At 41.4% G+C, this 17,145-nt stretch overlaps 1 protein-coding gene and 1 long non-coding RNA gene across 2 annotated transcripts; one reads left to right on the forward strand and one right to left on the reverse strand.

Moving 5' to 3' along the window:
• The first annotated feature begins 5,888 nt into the window (after nucleotides 1-5,888).
• Nucleotides 5,889-6,352, forward strand: LOC145422279 (uncharacterized). The gene is made up of 2 exons (XR_013903550.1): nucleotides 5,889-5,976; nucleotides 6,084-6,352. It is a non-coding gene; the product is annotated as an uncharacterized LOC145422279 (long non-coding RNA).
• A 3,071-nt stretch (nucleotides 6,353-9,423) lies between these two features.
• Nucleotides 9,424-12,837, reverse strand: zfp36l1a (ZFP36 like 1 zinc finger CCCH-type a). Its single transcript, XM_026152488.2, has 2 exons — nucleotides 12,632-12,837; nucleotides 9,424-11,389 (listed from the first exon to the last, which is right to left on the reverse strand). Exons 1-2 carry the CDS (start codon nucleotides 12,680-12,682, stop codon nucleotides 10,322-10,324), a joined length of 1,119 nt encoding a protein of 372 aa, XP_026008273.1. The 5' UTR covers nucleotides 12,683-12,837; the 3' UTR covers nucleotides 9,424-10,321.
• Nucleotides 12,838-17,145: the final 4,308 nt, after the last annotated feature.

Here is a 17,145-nt window from a genome sequence, read left to right on the forward strand (position 1 = left end):
GACTTCGTGTCTGAGTATTATGGCCGTGACGAGTTTCCAGAGCAGGGCAGCTGCCTATGTGACTGTGTTTCTGGGAAGGCAGCGGACACAGGTGGCGAATAGGTTAGGGCTGTGATTTATCGAGAGCTCTTTTGCCACGCATTGTGCTGCGGCCTTCCTTTGGGCCTCAGTCAGCTCTCACACATTATATTGAACTTGTTGCTTGTTTTTCTGTGTCACTGATAACAATGATGTTTGATTCTCAGAGTGGAAAACCCAGATGAGTTCCTCTCAGAGAACCAATTTATTGTTTCCCCATGTGAAGCTATTGTATAGGTGATTTAGCTTTTTCTTGGGTAGATGTAGACCCCAGGAAAGATGTTTTCCATCGAGGTGAGTCTTAAATTAAAGCTCTAATCCTTAAGAACACATCAATATTAGGGTTGGGAACTTTTCTAAGTGGTTCTACTACGTTGACTGCTTTTTTGAGGGATGTTATCAGCAAGCAGGTATTGGTTATATGCAGGAGATGGCAATGTGAAAACTAAAGTAAGACAAATAAGCAATATTATTTAAAATATCAGGTGATTGGCAAGGTATTGCAGATTATTCTGAATACTGTAAACCCCCAAGATCTTCTAATGTGAAGCTTAGTTGTAACTCTTATTTATATTTGGTATTTAAGGGTTAAAAATCAGAGCCAGTCAGTCTTCAATTATGTGATGACTCATTCCCTGGATTGATTTGGCATGTTTGCTCAACTGAATCTGTGGCTTCAAAAATACAGAGCTCTAGAGGCCTTGGCTTCACTTTTTTGGAAATGTAAGCAACGTTTTCAAGGCTCATAAGTAAGGTGTCAGAACACACACCTCTGGACCAGTTTATTGCTCTGCTTGCCAATACAATCTGCTTGTTAAGCGATGACCTATCAACCTTGTTCCAAGGTCCAAGGTTTAAGGTGTTGTAACACTTTGTCTCTTGTTTTATTTGATAGAAACAAGCCCCTAAAAATCATCGGTGGTTGCTCTTGGCCTCTCTGGCTTTTCATTAGCTCTACTCATGTGCAACTCATCTTTAACCTCAGTTTTTAAAAACTCACACTACGCTACACTACAAACCATTACAAACACCAGCTCAGGAGCGTGACTTTTTCATAGCGAGTTGTCCAAACCACACATCAACATATTAATGACTAACTCCATGTTACAGATAGATTTTCTTTTTCAACATCTTCTTGCTGCTATATGATGACATTTGTCTCAGTTTATCTAGGACCCTCAACATGAATGTGCATTGAGGAAAAATGTACCCAAATGTATCCAATTTAACCATTTAATACATCTTTTCTTTGCTAATGTGTTTATATTAGCCTAACTGTAGCTAGCCACCAGTTAGCATGTTATAAAAGGTAAGCTAGGACAACCTCACTAACCCTACATTTACCTGGTGTTTAATTTTCAATCTTTGTTGACGTCCAAATGTATATAGGAGCAGTATGTTTTATTTTTATAGAAAGCTTAAGTCATACGATGGTGTAACATTGGCCTAGCTAACTTCCTACCAATTTCTAATTCCAGTAACCTTGTAAATCCTCTTTTTGATAGATGCCCTTTTGATAAGCCTTACTGTAATATTGGGACAACAGCCACACTGATGATTTTATTGGTGCTGATAGACTCTGGATAATTTTTAACCCTGGTTGGATTCTCAGTGTTAAATTTTGGGAAAAATATAGACCCAGAGATGGCTAATGATGTCAGACTTTATGAGCAGATTTTTTTTAACAAGAAATAAACAATTGTGTTTTTTTAAACACTTGACTGAATAAATGTACCTGTATATACAAGTTCAGGATGATGTTGATATAAAATTGTACTGGTGTGTTAATGTGTAACATGATAAGCACTGTGCAAAGAGTCATAATAACAAAAGCACTCTGACAAATGTAATTTATACAGCAATATTCATTTGGAGATTCAATAACAGCCACTCAATGGTGATACCAGCACAAAGTAGTAACAGCAAAACCCTACTGGACCAATCCAACCAGTGTTGTCTTTATTGTTTGCAAATTAAGACTTTAAGCTAGAGTATGGTATTTTGCATTTTGAAATTGACCTTGTATTATCTCCGTTTAACACTTCAGCAAGTCATTTTAGGCCAAGTCACAAAGCAGTCAAGTCTGAAGTTTGAAACTTATTTTTGTGGTTTAGGTCTGACTCAAATTTTAGTTTCACTTCTCAGATCCCAAGCCCTGAACCCAGACACACTTCACTTCTAGTAATAATAATAAGAATTTGACTCAACTGTTTGTCATCTTCTCGTAAAGTTTACAAAGTCTCGCGCAAAAGTGTTTCCCACTGGGCACAAGATGAGTCTGTCATAGTAATGCCCTTACGCCAGCATTACTCAAGGCTTCATGTAAAGTTAGGCTTTAATCCTTTTTTCCTCTCTACCTACGCGAGTGCTTGTCACAACAGGTTAGCAGGTGATGCTTGAGGGCGAGCACAGTGCAGGAGCGAGCTTGACAGGTTTCAGGTCGGCCTTATCTTGATCGAAGACATGCCTTGAGAAATCTGAGCAGCAGTCAAACACTTCCAAACAATCTGGGTTGTTTTTAAAGTAAAATTCCTCCATCATGAGAAGCCTCATGCATGTTCCTGAGGGAGCGCGCTGTTAAATGCATGTGTGTGTTTGTCTTAGACTTGCATACGAGCGGGAGAATGCATGCACGTTTGTCTCGTATGTGTGTGTACGTGTAAATGAGTGGGTGTGAGATCTGTGGTTTCTCACAGTCAGTTCTTATCTTTGTCCCTCTGAGTCTCCGCCAGCAGATCATTGTGAAATACACACGCACATAGAGACAGAGTTCACTTTTAACTATTCCCTAACGTCCCAAGGCCAGATACTGTATCTAGGGCTTGTTTACAACTCAAACAAAAAAAACTTATACAGTCATGGTTATATTAGCAGGAGGGTAACTGAAGTCCAGACGTACTCTCTGTGTCACTCTCTCTTCATTCTTTGTCTGGTTTTCAAACACTGTTTAAACCCTTCTGGCCATGAAAAGGCTTGTACTTTATCTATTTCATAATTTTAAAAACTTTTTTAAAGTCAACATCATGTGAGTGCATTTGAGTGTTAGATTGCAGATAGAGATGATCGTCTATGTGTAGTGCAGACTTGGCCTCGGTGCAAGGACTTCCTGTAAAACTGTCACTGATGTCATCTTTGTCTGCTTTTACCTCTAAAAGGCCAGAGTGACTCATAGTTAGCCAACTTTGAGTCTGTCGTTCTCTAATATACTTCTGTAGGTGTAAGGGTGGAGGAGGAAGTTTATTTCTAGGAGCGTGATATGTACATGTGGGTGTGTGTGTGCGTATGTGCGTGTGAGGTCATTTAAATCAGTATTGAGCTAGTGAGAAACTGAAAACTGCGTTTAAGAAGTGAGAATGAGACTGTTTTCCAGTGTCGCTGTCACCAGAGGAAACAGATGCTGCAAAACAAAACTGAGAATCACGTGTAAGGAAACGTGCTGTTTTTAGCTTTAGCATGGTTCAGTGACTTTGAGCTAACCTCATTCACTGTCTTGTGTCACACACAGAGGCATAAGTAAAGAGTTGGATATATAGTAACATGTCTTTTCGATATCCAACATGGAGTTTTTACAGACTTTACCTTGAAATAAAACTAAGCCAAAGCTCAGCTTTGTGACTAGCTGATGAATATGCTTTATTTTTTGCACAATTATTTGCTTTTACATGGAGAGATATTCTTCAGGCACCTAAAACTCATTCAGAGATGGAAAATCAGACTTTGAGTGAGTTACAGATAGAAAAGGCTTGTTTACAACCTACCGGATGATCAGTGCTGCCCTGAGCCCCGCTGTGACCTTCATAAATGTCATAGAAATATTGTCGTACAAATGCTTGTCAAGGCCATTTAAGCAAGAATTCGCATTTTAATAAAGCAGAGCAAGTGTTGTTCTGCTAATGGAGGCCGCGTTTTTCCCATCAGGCCGTGACGCTGGAAGTCATAAGACAGGAAGACTGAAGTGGTTCAATACTCAGGAGAACTGTGTGTGACTCACTCGGCCCAGTGGACCAGAAACCCAAAGCAAAACAGTGTCAGGTTTGTTACAGCCTCTCCTATTGGTCACTCCTCATCTCCTGTTTCCACTGGGCCAGTGTCTCGTTAGGAAAAAGTCATCACCTGTCCATTAGCGCAGAGCTCAGCGAGAGTCTAGTGGCTTTGTGTTTGTTTTTCTGTCACAGTAAGGAGTGGAAGGGTGTGTTTCCACAACCTGTCAGACAGCCATCACCAGTCCTCTCCTCTGAAGCCTCCTCACCTGTCTGCTCCTCTGCTCAACACATGTGTTTTCTCTTCCTTTCTTTAAAAGGTCAAGGGTTGCCACTTTAGCCTGAGGGGAGGAAAAGCACATGTGACACTGGATCCAGACACGGCTAATAGTAATTATTGGGTAAGTAGTGTGTCACAGCCTCAGTCGGCTAGATAACAGCAGCGTGGAGAGCCCGGATTAAAGCCACGGGATCAGGGAGTGTTTGTGACTGTTGTCTTTGTTGATCTGCAATGAGTCTAGCTGTGACACATACAGCCATAGACCTACAAAGATAAAGCCCGTTGGCTGCTGCGGGCAGCAAAAAAAAGTGCATATACTGTATACTGTATACTGAGATTGCAGCAGTGTGATTACCAAAATGCTAACTGTAAAGCAACTACTAAAGCATGACTTTCAGATAAGATATTTTATGAAATGATTACCCAGAAACATGTATGGTAGGGGAAATCATGAGGTTGTGAAAATAGGTTGATGCTATTGATAAAAGAGGGTGGCGTCACTGCTGTGATGCCATTCTACAAACTGTAATGCAGCTCCTTCAAAGGACATAGTTAATATTGTTTTCTTTGTTAAGGCAGTTATCGACAAGGGTTTTTTTCCCCCATAGATTTAGGTATTGGGTGTTCCACTTTCTGTGTCACTCAGTGTGACTAATCTATATTGTTTTGTATTCAAACGGTAAACTTCACAAACAGTAAAATGCATTCACTACAGGCTGATAATAGTCAGGAGGAGATTAGAGGGGGGATGAGAAGGTCCCTTGTTAGCACAAATTATAAAACACATCCCCATAATTAAGTTAAGAATTTCAATATTTAGGAAACCAGACTTTAACTCCCAACAACCTCTTTTGCAAAGTCATGGACAAACAAAGAGCAGAGCTAAAAGTGAGGACAAACAGAGAGGATGACTGTGCATTGCCACTGTATAAGAGCAAATGAGGCCTTTGGCAAATCTGTCATCTGACAGCAAGGTCAGCGTATGGGGATTGTGACAGACAAACACTAAGACTTTTTTTCCTGTCATGGTTGATTTGTCAGAGTTTCAGTTTAGAATCATCAGAGCAAATGGCTCATTATTACTATTTATAGATTTATTTATCTTCACATGGGTTAAACCCCCCTGAATACTGTGTAATGTGTTAATTAGGAATTTATGGGTGGCTGTATGCCTGTTTTGCACAGAGTGACAAAGCATAATTTGAGAAAATTATGCTTTTGATGTCCACGGGTCAGTGTTTTGCTGCTGCACAGATGATCTCTTTACCGTTTTCCATGCAGATTTCTGAGCTCCCTCTAACCTCCTCGCTCGAGGTTGACCTTAGCCGTTGTCCCACAACACCTGCTGTGCTGCAGTGACATACAAGCATGCACACATGCATGCACACCGCACTGCAGCCACCCTTCTCTCAGCTGTCAGTGTAGATAAAAGACAGTTAGAACATCAGCACTATTTACTCACCTCTTTCTCAAACAAGGAGGTAGACCTTCCTGCGATAACACAATTGCAAAGTGTACACGCTCTGACATTCTGTTGCTCAACCCTGCAGGTTAAAGGTGAATGGAGATTGGGACTGAGAGCTGAACTACAAACTTGCTTTATCCTGTTTTGCAGGAAGCAATGAGTGAACGAGCTTGGTCTGTGTCACTGCATCGTCTCCATATTGGAAAATTACCTGCTGTTAAGTTTGATGAAGTAATGGAAGCTTTCTTTTTCTTTTTTTCAAAAACATATCAAAGAGCAGGCGACCCCCTCCATCCGCCACCTTCGGAGGTTCAGAAACCCACTTCCTGGTACTTCATCTCAAGGTGCCTCTATGCGTACACCACACAAACAGGAAACAGCCCTCTTTCATCAGCCTCAAACTGCATGCACTTCATGTTCTTCTGAAAGGGTGCAGCAAAGAAAAAGGTGTGCATCACTAATGCTCACCTGATTTAGCTTGAGAAGCCTTTCCTTTGAATTCGTTGTTTCTTTGCTTCTTATCTTATTAAAACCAAATACGCAGAACAGTTTTGAAGTGGTAACAAGTTTCCATCGCTTTCATCTTGCTTCAGGCTTGCACCAAATAAGACAGTATGCGATGTTTCATACGCTGTGTGGCATCTGCAGATACAAGAACACTATGCAATATTGGTTTTGTTTGCCAAAAACTCTCTCACAAAGAAATATAGAGTATGATATCTTTCAAGTGATGTTAATTAAGTTTCAAGACCCTTGTTTCTTATGAACAAATTCTTGTAGAATTCAAATGAAATGAATGCAAACAGGCTTTTTCAAAGTTTCTAAAAGGGGTAGTGCATAGAAACATTAATCTGCAATCCAAGCAATTTTCACTGTATTGTTCCCAAACACAACACCCATCTTTGCACAGGTAAAACATTCCATAAAGCCACAAAAAAGAGGCCTTTCAACAAGCAATTACTCTCCATCAGTAGCATTTAAATATACATGTTATATCATCTCATCTTTTTAAGCTGACTCCTTAAGAGCACCTTTGTACTTCTAAACAAGCTGTTGCATCGTGGTTGGTGTTGATCATTGCTTTATTTTATAGGAACCATGAATGCTCTCTGGTTTTGAATGTAATCAAGGACTTTCTTTGCTTTATCGTGGCCACCAGTATGTTTTTAGACCATTTCCAGCTGGTCTAAAATGGGATGGGGGAGTAGGTTGGTGGGTGATGAAGAATGGAGGGACCTAAGGATCAAGACTAGACGCCACAAGGCCCAGGTTCTCAGGGATAAAGCAACAAGGAGGCCTCTATGGGTCAGCTGTGATGGGTCAGCACCCACCATTGTATGGAGGGAGTTCCTGTTGCTGCTCCGGTTTTTTTGCAATCTGAGAGAATATAAACATGGACAGACGGGAAGTGTCCAGAGGCCAAGGAAATGCAGAGGCGGTGCATGAAGTGTTGAGTCGAGTGCATGAAGTGGAAGTTGCTACTGAAATTGAATACCACTCTGCTCGCATTAATGGCCAACTTGTGATTGTTATCTGTATTTATTCTCAATGTAAAAACAGAATATATCAAATTAACCCCAAGGCATAGTGTTAACTATGACTGCACCGTTTATCCTCCTTTTTACCTGAAATATCCTTGTGTACATATTGATTAGGTCACAACCTCATCAAATCTGTTTTTTTTTTTTTAATTCTTGGAAACTTTATAGTAGCTCCCCCTGATCAATATTTCTGCTGAAACTAAGTATGCCAGGTCTTTGTGTAATCAAGCCTGCTCAGACTTTGACTATCCCCAGGTCAATACCCTTGGCTGCTGCAAGCACAGCTCACCAATCAACTTGCACCACACCGAAACTCCCTTTAGTTCTGTATTATGCATCGAAAAAGCACTCACCTGATTACAGCCTCAAATATAATACTGTGTGCCTCTTTTGTTAAAACCCAAGTTTCCTTGGGTATGATGTTACAAAATGTAACTAGTTTCTTTTTTCTTCACATTTTGGACAAATTGCAACATTTAAAGTATGCAGTATCAGTCATTAGAGCTTCCTCATAGCCATTATTGGACTTTTTGATACTGAAGAAACTTGAATACTGATTAAGCTCTGGAATTGTAAGGTTTTAGAATAAGACTGATTTTATTTATTTTTTAACTCACATTCCTGGGAAGCCCTCTAGAGTTTGAATGGGTACCCAAAACTGAGCATAAAACGTGCCCCATATTTGCTCAATTTCCCAGAACTTTTTACACACCACTCATCACAAAGTTGAACTTTTCAAAAAAATACAGGTTTATTGACTTAACTGCAATCAATACTTACAAAAAGAGAGAGAGAGAGCGAGAGAACGAGAGAGAGAGAAAGAGAGAGAGAAAGAGAGAACAGGTTTTCATATAAACTCACAGAAATTACTGTAGTGAAAAAACATGGCTGGGAAAAAAAAATAAAATACATTCAACAGTTTTACTTTCTTTGTGTCAGAATTTGTTCACCTCTTCCGAACACACAAAGGCAACACAGAACAAGTGACTTAAGGAGAGAGAAGAGAAAAAAAAAAAAAAAAAAAAAAAAAAAAGTTGTCCTCCATTATCAAATATAAAAAGGCGGAGAGCCCTTAGCTACCTGGAATGTATTAAACGAGGCACTTCCACTGATCAAGCATCCAATTGAATTAAAAGAAGATATACTTTCAACTCATTTGGTCACAACTATTGCTTGTAATAACAGACTGGGTGACAGAACACATTTCAACACAGCCAGCCTCTGAACTGCTAGACTCTGCTAAACGAGTCATGTTACTAATTTTCTTTTTAGCACCCCTTTAAGTCTACCATCAACCCGAGTAGGAATAATCCTCTTCAAAGTGGGGACAAGAGATCAGGGAGAGAAAAAAATAAAAATAAAAAATCGAATTAATGTCATAACAGTTAGCTACTGTTACTGTCAGATTACTGTAACATGTGCAAGGGGAGGAATGGATACAAGCAAATCTAGTTTAGATGGAAATGCAGTCCAATAAGAGGGAGTAAGAAAAACAAAGTACAATAAATAATCAAAACGCAAAACAGCTTTTTTTGCATTTTTTTTTTCTTGCTTTAAATTAAGTTTCATTTTGACAAAGTGTAGTTGCAGAACAAAAGTCATTGAAGTACAATATATTAAACTGTGAAAAAAAGGAAAACTGACAAAAACGTCTTCACAATCTTTAGATTAATATGGAAGATCATAATTTAACATAAAAGAAAATATATTCTATTGTTCATTATCCAGATAAATACAAAAAACAAAATTAACAAAAAATGCATATGATCACCAATAAATATGTTCTGATAAGTTAAATAAGCAGTGACACGCAAACCTTCTGTCTGGAAAGTTTCTCAAATAATAATAACCGTAATAATAACATTAATAAAAAATAATTATCAAATAAAGAAAGCAAAAAGGGATGTAATGAGAGTAGAGAGCTCCATGGAGCAGGTTCTAAAGTGAAGGAGATGGGAGGGGGACAAGTAAAGTAAAATAGCTTGGAGATCCGATCTTGTCAAGTCATGCGACGTATAACTATATTATGGGAATGCTGGAATTCCCCGGATCGGTGAAGATGAAGGTGTAGGTGCTGGGGGCAGGACAAAGTCTTGCAGGTTTAATGATCAGTTTGATATCAACTTCCTTCCCAAAGAAAAAAAAAAAAAAGGAAACAGCCAGTGACCAGCAACAGGAGGAGAGGGGGGGCCATAACCAACTTCCAGTTCAAAGTCCTTCCTGCAGACTCACCCGGTTCAAAATTACATAAGACGGGGCTTGACTGAGGGGTAGAAGGAGGTGGGTGGGGGCAAATGAGAAAGAACCAAAACAAACAGTAGTCCATTCACCCTAAACACATGCAGAAACTGCCCAGGCACTTTTTTCTCCATTTCTTTTTAAAAAAACAAAACAAAAACAAAAAAACTATTCATATATTTTCAGGGTCTGTCATTTCTCTCCGTTTGTCTTAACTCAGTCTGTAAAAACGTCTGCGGTGTAGAGCTACAGTTACATTACTGAGCACCCTCTAGCAAGCTCAGGGGAAGTGGTATCATCAGGGAGGATGGCAGGGGAGAGAGGGGAGGGGGATGAGGGCTAGTGCAAAGCACACCCCTTTCCAAGGCCACTTGTGCTGCAACACATTCAATAATACATGAAGAAGAAGAAAAACAAAAAGAAAAACAAGTGGCACCTGGCATAAACAGTCAATTGTTGTTCTCATCATTTCATTGTTCAGTTTCCTCTCCTTTTTTGGCACTATGACACATGGCGGGGTACTTTCTTTTAAAACTTGCTGTGCAGATTAAGTGGGAAGAAATGATAGATTTAGCTGAGGGTTCCCTTAGTTGATTATATCCTCATAATGCTAACAAGGAACTAACGTGATGTGTAAGGGAGCTTTGAGGGCAGAGGGGAGTCTGAAGGGCAGAGGTAGAGGGGAGTGCCATGTTCTTTGTGTCGTCAAATTTAAAAGTCACTAGTGGATGCGTGCAGTCTAGTCATCAGTGATGGAGAGGCGGCTGAAGATGGGAAGGCGGCGGGTGTTATCCAGCGTGGGGGACTCTGAGCCACACAGGCTGCCACCAGAGCTGCTCTGGTAGCCCTCTTGATCCGACATAGAGTCTGGGGGGCTGGATGAAGACTCCAACATCTGAGGGGACTCCAACATGGGTCTGAAATAGTAAGATGTGCTTGTTGGAGAGGGAGGTGCAGGGGTGTTGGGCTCTGTGCCTACAGGACCGGCATTGAGACTGGGCCCGAACAGGCTGGCCAGCTCCTGGCTGGAGTAGGTGAAGGGATTTCTGCTGGGCCAGTCTGGGATCTCATCAGGGAAGAACATGGGTGGAGGGGTGACTGAGGTGGGGCTGTCTCTCAGCCCAACTGAGTTGGAGAAACCAGCAAAGCTGTAGCTGTGCTGCAGCCGAGGTCGCTCCATCTTGTTCATAGAGTTAAGAGGAGAGGACTGCTGGGGAGGTCCACGACGCTCCTCTGCATTGTGGATGAAATGGCAGCGAGGCCCGTATGGGCAGAAACCGATGGTGTGGAAGGTGCGGCACAGCTCAGTTTTGTACTTAGGATGGCGGCTCAGGCTGCGCAGTTCATGGATTCCGTGAGCAAACTGGCATTTGTCGCCATATTTGCAGGAACCGTTCTCCTCAAAGGGCCTGCAGAGCTCTGTCTTGTAACGGCTGGAGTTCACTTGGCTGCTGCTGCCAGTGGGACTGGCAGGGCCTAGGCACTTGTTGATGAGCCTCTCGCCCGTCTCGGAGTAGGAGCGGTCTCGCAGGCGGTTCTCCTTGTTGTTGCTGGCATTGCCAACCCCTGAGATGAGTGAGGAGGACTGGTCCGCTGCCTTCAGGCTATTCAGAAATTGGTTCTGGTTGAACTTTGTGCTGCTGACAGAGTGCCGCCGCTGGTACACGCCTCCCACTGAGGGAGATCCCACCGCCTTCCTGTCCAGCAGGGGTCCGGCGGAGCTGGAGATGGGCACGTTGGTGCTAGTGCAAGGAACAGACATTGGATGGGAGACACCCAGGTTGTTGTTGTAGCTGAGAAGTTTGTTCTGCAAGAAAAATAAAGGACAGAAAATGCAAGCATTAGAAAAAGTAGAGCACAAATAAAAAGCTACTTTCAGCAGCTCCCTGATTTTTAAGTCCGATTGCCATCCTGATGCAACTCCTGAAAGTGACTGAACACTTGTTAGGCGAGCCTATAAACCATTTGTACAGATACTCTCCCTGAATAAATAAATAAAAATGACGGGCACTGTGGGACTGGTGGGGCTACACCTCCGCCTGCATGACTGTTGTTTTTTGGCTCAGACCACATTAGCGGATACAGGCCTATAGAACAGCAGCTGGTTTGGCAAGTTGCCCAGGTTAGGAATGTGTGCGCCTGTGTAGTCAATAGGACAGCAGCACATGAGAGGCCTGTGGACGACCAGTGTGGGCTACAAAGAGCCTGCATCATTTGAAAGAGAAAGAAAGTGGCCAAACATTCTGTGGATTACAAGGGAAACCTGATCTGCTTTCACACATTTCCATACTAGTGGAAATGAACAGTTAGTCATGATTTACATAAACATGACAGTGTAAATAAAATCCAACAAACTCCAGAGGGAGGCTAAAAGAAAAACAAAAACGCTTTGAGAGGCAATCTGACACTCAAAACGGGGTATGAAAACGAATTACGCATCAAGTGTTAAGGTGAGACGATGCCGGTAGTTTAAGTAGTTTTATAGGGGCAGAAAGTGGGCTAAAGCCAGCCAAATCTGGTCAATGATTAGCGAGCATGTGGCTGCTCTGAAAGCGGCATTAAAAGTGGCGCAAAAGTGATCTCATTAAAATAAAGAGGACATAAAGCTTTCACTTTAACAGCCGCTGGCTGCCTAAACTGCACACCGACCTCAAAGCATAAACCATAGATAACATTAAAGTTAGCGGATGTGGCTTATGTTGAACATTAAATAAATACACAAGTAAATAAAAACACCATGTTTTTAAACAATTTTTAAATTAACGCTCCCGCAGCGCTTCGGTCCACTTTGAAGGCGCTTATAGCGTAAACCCTCAAGAGACGAGGCCGAAGAGAGGAAATAACAGACGAAGCAAACAAATAAACACGCAGCTGACTCAAAGCGGAATACAAAGCAATAAACAGCAAAACAAAAACAGCCTCCGCGCAGAGGGCCGCGGGCACGGAGCTCGTCATTCCTCCACAGCGGCTAACTCCCCGCTGCTAACAGGCTAACGTCAGCCCACAAGACACACACAGAGAGAAGGGGGTGGAAAAGTTAGGAAGCTACCTTGTTCATTACTTCGAAGTCGAAGAAAGGCGATACCACGGCTGTGGTCATCTTTGCAGCGACCGGAATCAAATCACAAAAGTAGTTTTAAAAAAAAAAAAGAAAGCCAGTCTACTTGTTAGAAAGTTGCTCAGAGCTACTGAACTCTCCCCCTCTGCCCTGCACCAACCCCGACATTTGCTTTTTAATCAATCGACTGCAGGGAGGAGCTTAAAAAAACGGGCGTGAACTTTCAGTAACTTTAGTAACTGTAGAGAAAAAAACTTGCATTGGTTTGTCAGTTTATGTGAGATTACTCCAGTGCTGGGTGAGCTTTGAATGCCAAACTGTCTTAGGCTACCAGTTAGGAGGGATAAAGCACTAAAAACAAGTTTCTTTTTCTCTTGATCGGAGAATCTGAACTTTGGGTTAGATTTGTTAAAAGTTAATTTTGTTGGAGGGAAAAGTGTCTTCAGTTCATAATTAAGCAGCTTAAATATATTTATATAAAACTAAAGTCCGATCAGAAGCCTTCAAAGGCAAGTGAAGAGGAGTAGGGCAATGGAAATCTTGTACTTCTGGAGTTGTTTACTGTATTATCCTCGGGGTTTCAGCTACCATCCACTACTCTGTAATTAATTGCTGGACTGTAACGTCACTTGTGGGACTTTCCGGTGAATTCAGGCACTCGCACTTTTAACTCTTTCCCGACCACAGCTATTTCACTGTTACAGCATACTTCTTCTCAGCCACAGCTCATTTGTTATTCATTACCAGCAGGTATAAAACTCCTCTTCTGAATTGAATACGTGCATGTCATTTCATCAGGTACTGTAGGCGACAATCTGATACATGAGTGACCTCACTAGATTCGACCGCACTGGCGTGACAGACTACAGAGAGTGAAACCCACACACATGTATTGTGGCTCATCTTGCCCACCCCCCTTCATAAAGTCTATGACATCGGCCATGTGCAGACCCTAATGTCAGGGTTGGGTTGCAGTAGAAAAGGAGAGGAGGGAAAAGAAAAGCAGGGTTGAGGAGGAGGGGGAGAAGAAAAGAAGCTGTTAACATACAGAAAAAAAAGTTGGAGTATGGAGGAGGGGATGATGGCGTGAGGGGGAGATTTATGGAGGACGTTTATTACTACACAGCATTGCCCCCAGGGAAGTGAGGGAAGAGGGGTGGGATAGAGAGGCAAACATTCCCTTTCCCCTTCCTCTTCTTCTTTGCCTATACAGGAGCCATGCAGGGGGGGAGTGGGGAGGTGGAGAGCTTTGTCTCTAACTGCTAGCAGCCCTGAAGGAGGCAGGGAAGTTGTTTTTGCGCTGAAATGTTGAAACGAGCTGAAATAGAACAGGCCAGATTACACCACAGCTTCTCAAGCAAGTATCTGACTAAGACCTCGTGAGCTGACCTTTTTGGAACTCAAACATCCTCCTCGCTATGCATTAAGAAAAGTAGATGCAAACACCCGGTTACTCTGGACCTTGTCAGTGAACAGCAAGGGTGTGTGTTGGAACATTAAAAAAAAGAGTTTTACGAGCCAGGCCTGTGCAGAACAATCTCCCCCTGGAGTGTTTTCACAGATGACAGGGTGGGATGACAGACTTGCTAGAAATCTCGTCTGCAGTTCAAAGGGCCTGTCACTGATTGATTAAGTGGGCCAGATCGATTGTCTCCCTCTAAGGGAGAAACAGAGCAGGGAAGTAGAAAGAGAATCACTTTTCTCCCCCTTTTCTTTTCATTTTGCAAATGCAAAAATCCCGTAGCTGGTGTGGGAATTCGTAATATGTAACACAAGTGAAGAATACGCTCATGTAACTGTGATGCAGGAGCTGGAAATTTCACTGTAGATACTTGCAAGGATTTAAAGCGCACAAGGTCAGCAGGGCTCTAAACTCAAAAACAAACTACCCACTGACTGATGGAAATGCCTTCATACTGGACCTTGGCCTTAAGAAGCCTCATGCAGTGCATTTGTTTATTTTTAATACTCTCAGATATATCGTGCCTGCTGATATTATTGTGTGACTCAGTTGTCCTTCCAGGTTTAGGAGGAGGCACCTGTTTCCTGCCAAAATGAAAATATATAGAAAAAAGTCAGCCTGCTGTGCTCTCAGGGGATAAAGTCAGATGCTTTAAAAATGGAGACAGTAAACCACTGTAATTACTACTGACAAGACTTTAACACAATGCATTGTAAAAAAAAAAACTGCATTATTTTACTCTGGACTCTCTTTCCTTTAAAAAGAAAAAAATATCTCATAAAGAGTTTGAAATCCAAATATTTTCTGTTGTCACAAATGACAGAAATCTTGCAACTAAGGTGCGTCGAAGCATCATGACGTTTTCACTGACTTCCAAAGCAACAAACACAAAAGGCACGATCCATATATCAAATTCTCTGGCAGTATTTTCCTCTTACTGTTGACTGAGTTGAGCTCTCTCTTAGAAGACTTGATTTCGGAGGTTTTGTGCTCTCCAAGGTCAAGGCTGTCCTCCTTTTTTTTCCTCCAGGCTCTGCTGGCGCTGGAGTCAGTCACTCCTCAGCATGTGCTGCGTCGTTTGATTTCTGCCTCCTGCGCCGTTGACTCTGATGACCCCAAGCTCAGAAGGGAGGATGGGGATTGAGCTTGAGGTCACTGATAATGTTTAAGTGGGATGACAGGATGTTAAATTTTTCACCTATCACTACTGGAGATGAAAGAAGTCATGGAGGAGAACAACAAATAAATGGGAGGTGACTGTTGTGGCAACAATTTGCTGCAGTTCCTCCCTGCCGCCAACAGAGGGCAAAGTTCTTCCGCTTCTCTCTCCTCTGGTCTTATTTAACTCTATTTTTGTACAGTATTTTAAGTCTTTGCACGTTTGCCTAAAACATAACTTTACCTCAACAGAATAGTTCTAGATTGAGTGGGAATTTCTAAGATTAGACCAGCAGGTCAGCTCAGTCAAAGACAGCTCCTTCTTTGTGCGGCTTTGAGGTAATTTAGTGCTCAGTACAAACTTGTGAATTGTGTAATCAGCCTTTCCACAGATACACTAACATTGGCCTTGTGTGAAGCAAAGGGACTTATCAGCTACAAAACTCACAATTACTCAAACTAGTATTGTGGTAATCTCAAACCGTGCTGCACCACATCCCAGTTAAGGTGACCACAAGCTCATTAAACAATGTATTAAAGAAGAAATAAGTAGTATTTTTACTTTTTACTGCTGCATGGTGCATAATGTGTATTCTGGGGCTTGATAGGGTTGTTGATGAATACCAGTCACTTAGTGGTTTCCACTTAGTGAGATTTCTGCCTCACTAAACAGTCATCCCCCCCACACACTTGCATTTTCAATTCCTTAATATTAAGGTTATTACTGTATATGCAGCTGTGAGCGGAACATCTCTGCTTCACAAGAAATGTATTTTCAGTTTGTCGCTGGCACATCTTAGTTATTTCTGCCAGTCATGGGAAAACAACCTTTAAGATCTTAGTAGTGCCCGTGTAGGTTAGATTTGAGAAGAGGGGACATAGTCAGGGTGAAAAAAAGCTATGTTTGTAGTTGCCATTTGTGTTGTAGTGTTGTAGTTGTGTTGTATGTTTCCTTCTAAATAGAAGAAAAACATACAGATTTCCTTAAAATCCATATTTTTATGATAGTCACAAGCATTTCCTCAATGCTAAATCCAACTGCAAAGTACAATATTGTGTTTTTTTCAACTTTATTTGTTATGTTATTAATGCTTAAGTAAAGGTAGTTACAGTGTATCAAATCAATGTTCAGAAGATGGTTATATTTGCATATATTTTTTTCTTTCTTTTTAAATAACAGATGGAAGGTGACCTTTATTTGAGTACTTAATGTTGAGGAGGAGACACTTTTAAGTGCTGCATTTAGCTGTAATTTAACAACAGGTTATTTTAACCTCAATTAAAGTATACTGAACTACTTCTTTACTTTAAATATGTGGAAACAGCTGTATTGGAGTACATTTGTCCTCTGAAAAATAAAAGTGGAAGACAAAGGAGTTTAAGATGAAAAAAACAAAACAATGATTAACGCAGTACATATGCTTTTCACTACTGCAAATGTGACATATTGCAGGAGTAGAGTCAGTTGTGTTTCTGCTTCTATTAAAAGTCACTGCTTACTCAACAACTTCCTTTTTGTTTTTCATCAGGACAGCTAATCACTCTGCTGACTGTTGAGTAATCAGTGGTCAAGGATAGTCAAGTTTGAGCAAAAAAAAATACAAAACAGACTTTGATTCCTTGAATATGCTGTCATGTGTGATTTCATATTTACTGTGATCCTGCACGGGTTTTGTTTCTGTATCCACTGCCCACTTCCCAATTTGTGTGATCCTGTCCTTGTCTGTATAAGCCTTGACAGCCAGGACACCATGATTGCTTCCTTTCATGTTTCATGGTATGTTTGCCAAATTCATATGGGAGGACTGTGGTCATCATGCAGGGCGAACCTAGCCTCAGAGGAAGAGAGTTTAGGGAGAGAGAAGGATTGAGGGAAGGAGCAAAA

Source organism: Astatotilapia calliptera, chromosome 19 (assembly GCF_964374335.1).
Source record: "Astatotilapia calliptera chromosome 19, fAstCal68.1, whole genome shotgun sequence".
Lineage (NCBI taxonomy): Eukaryota > Metazoa > Chordata > Actinopteri > Cichliformes > Cichlidae > Astatotilapia > Astatotilapia calliptera.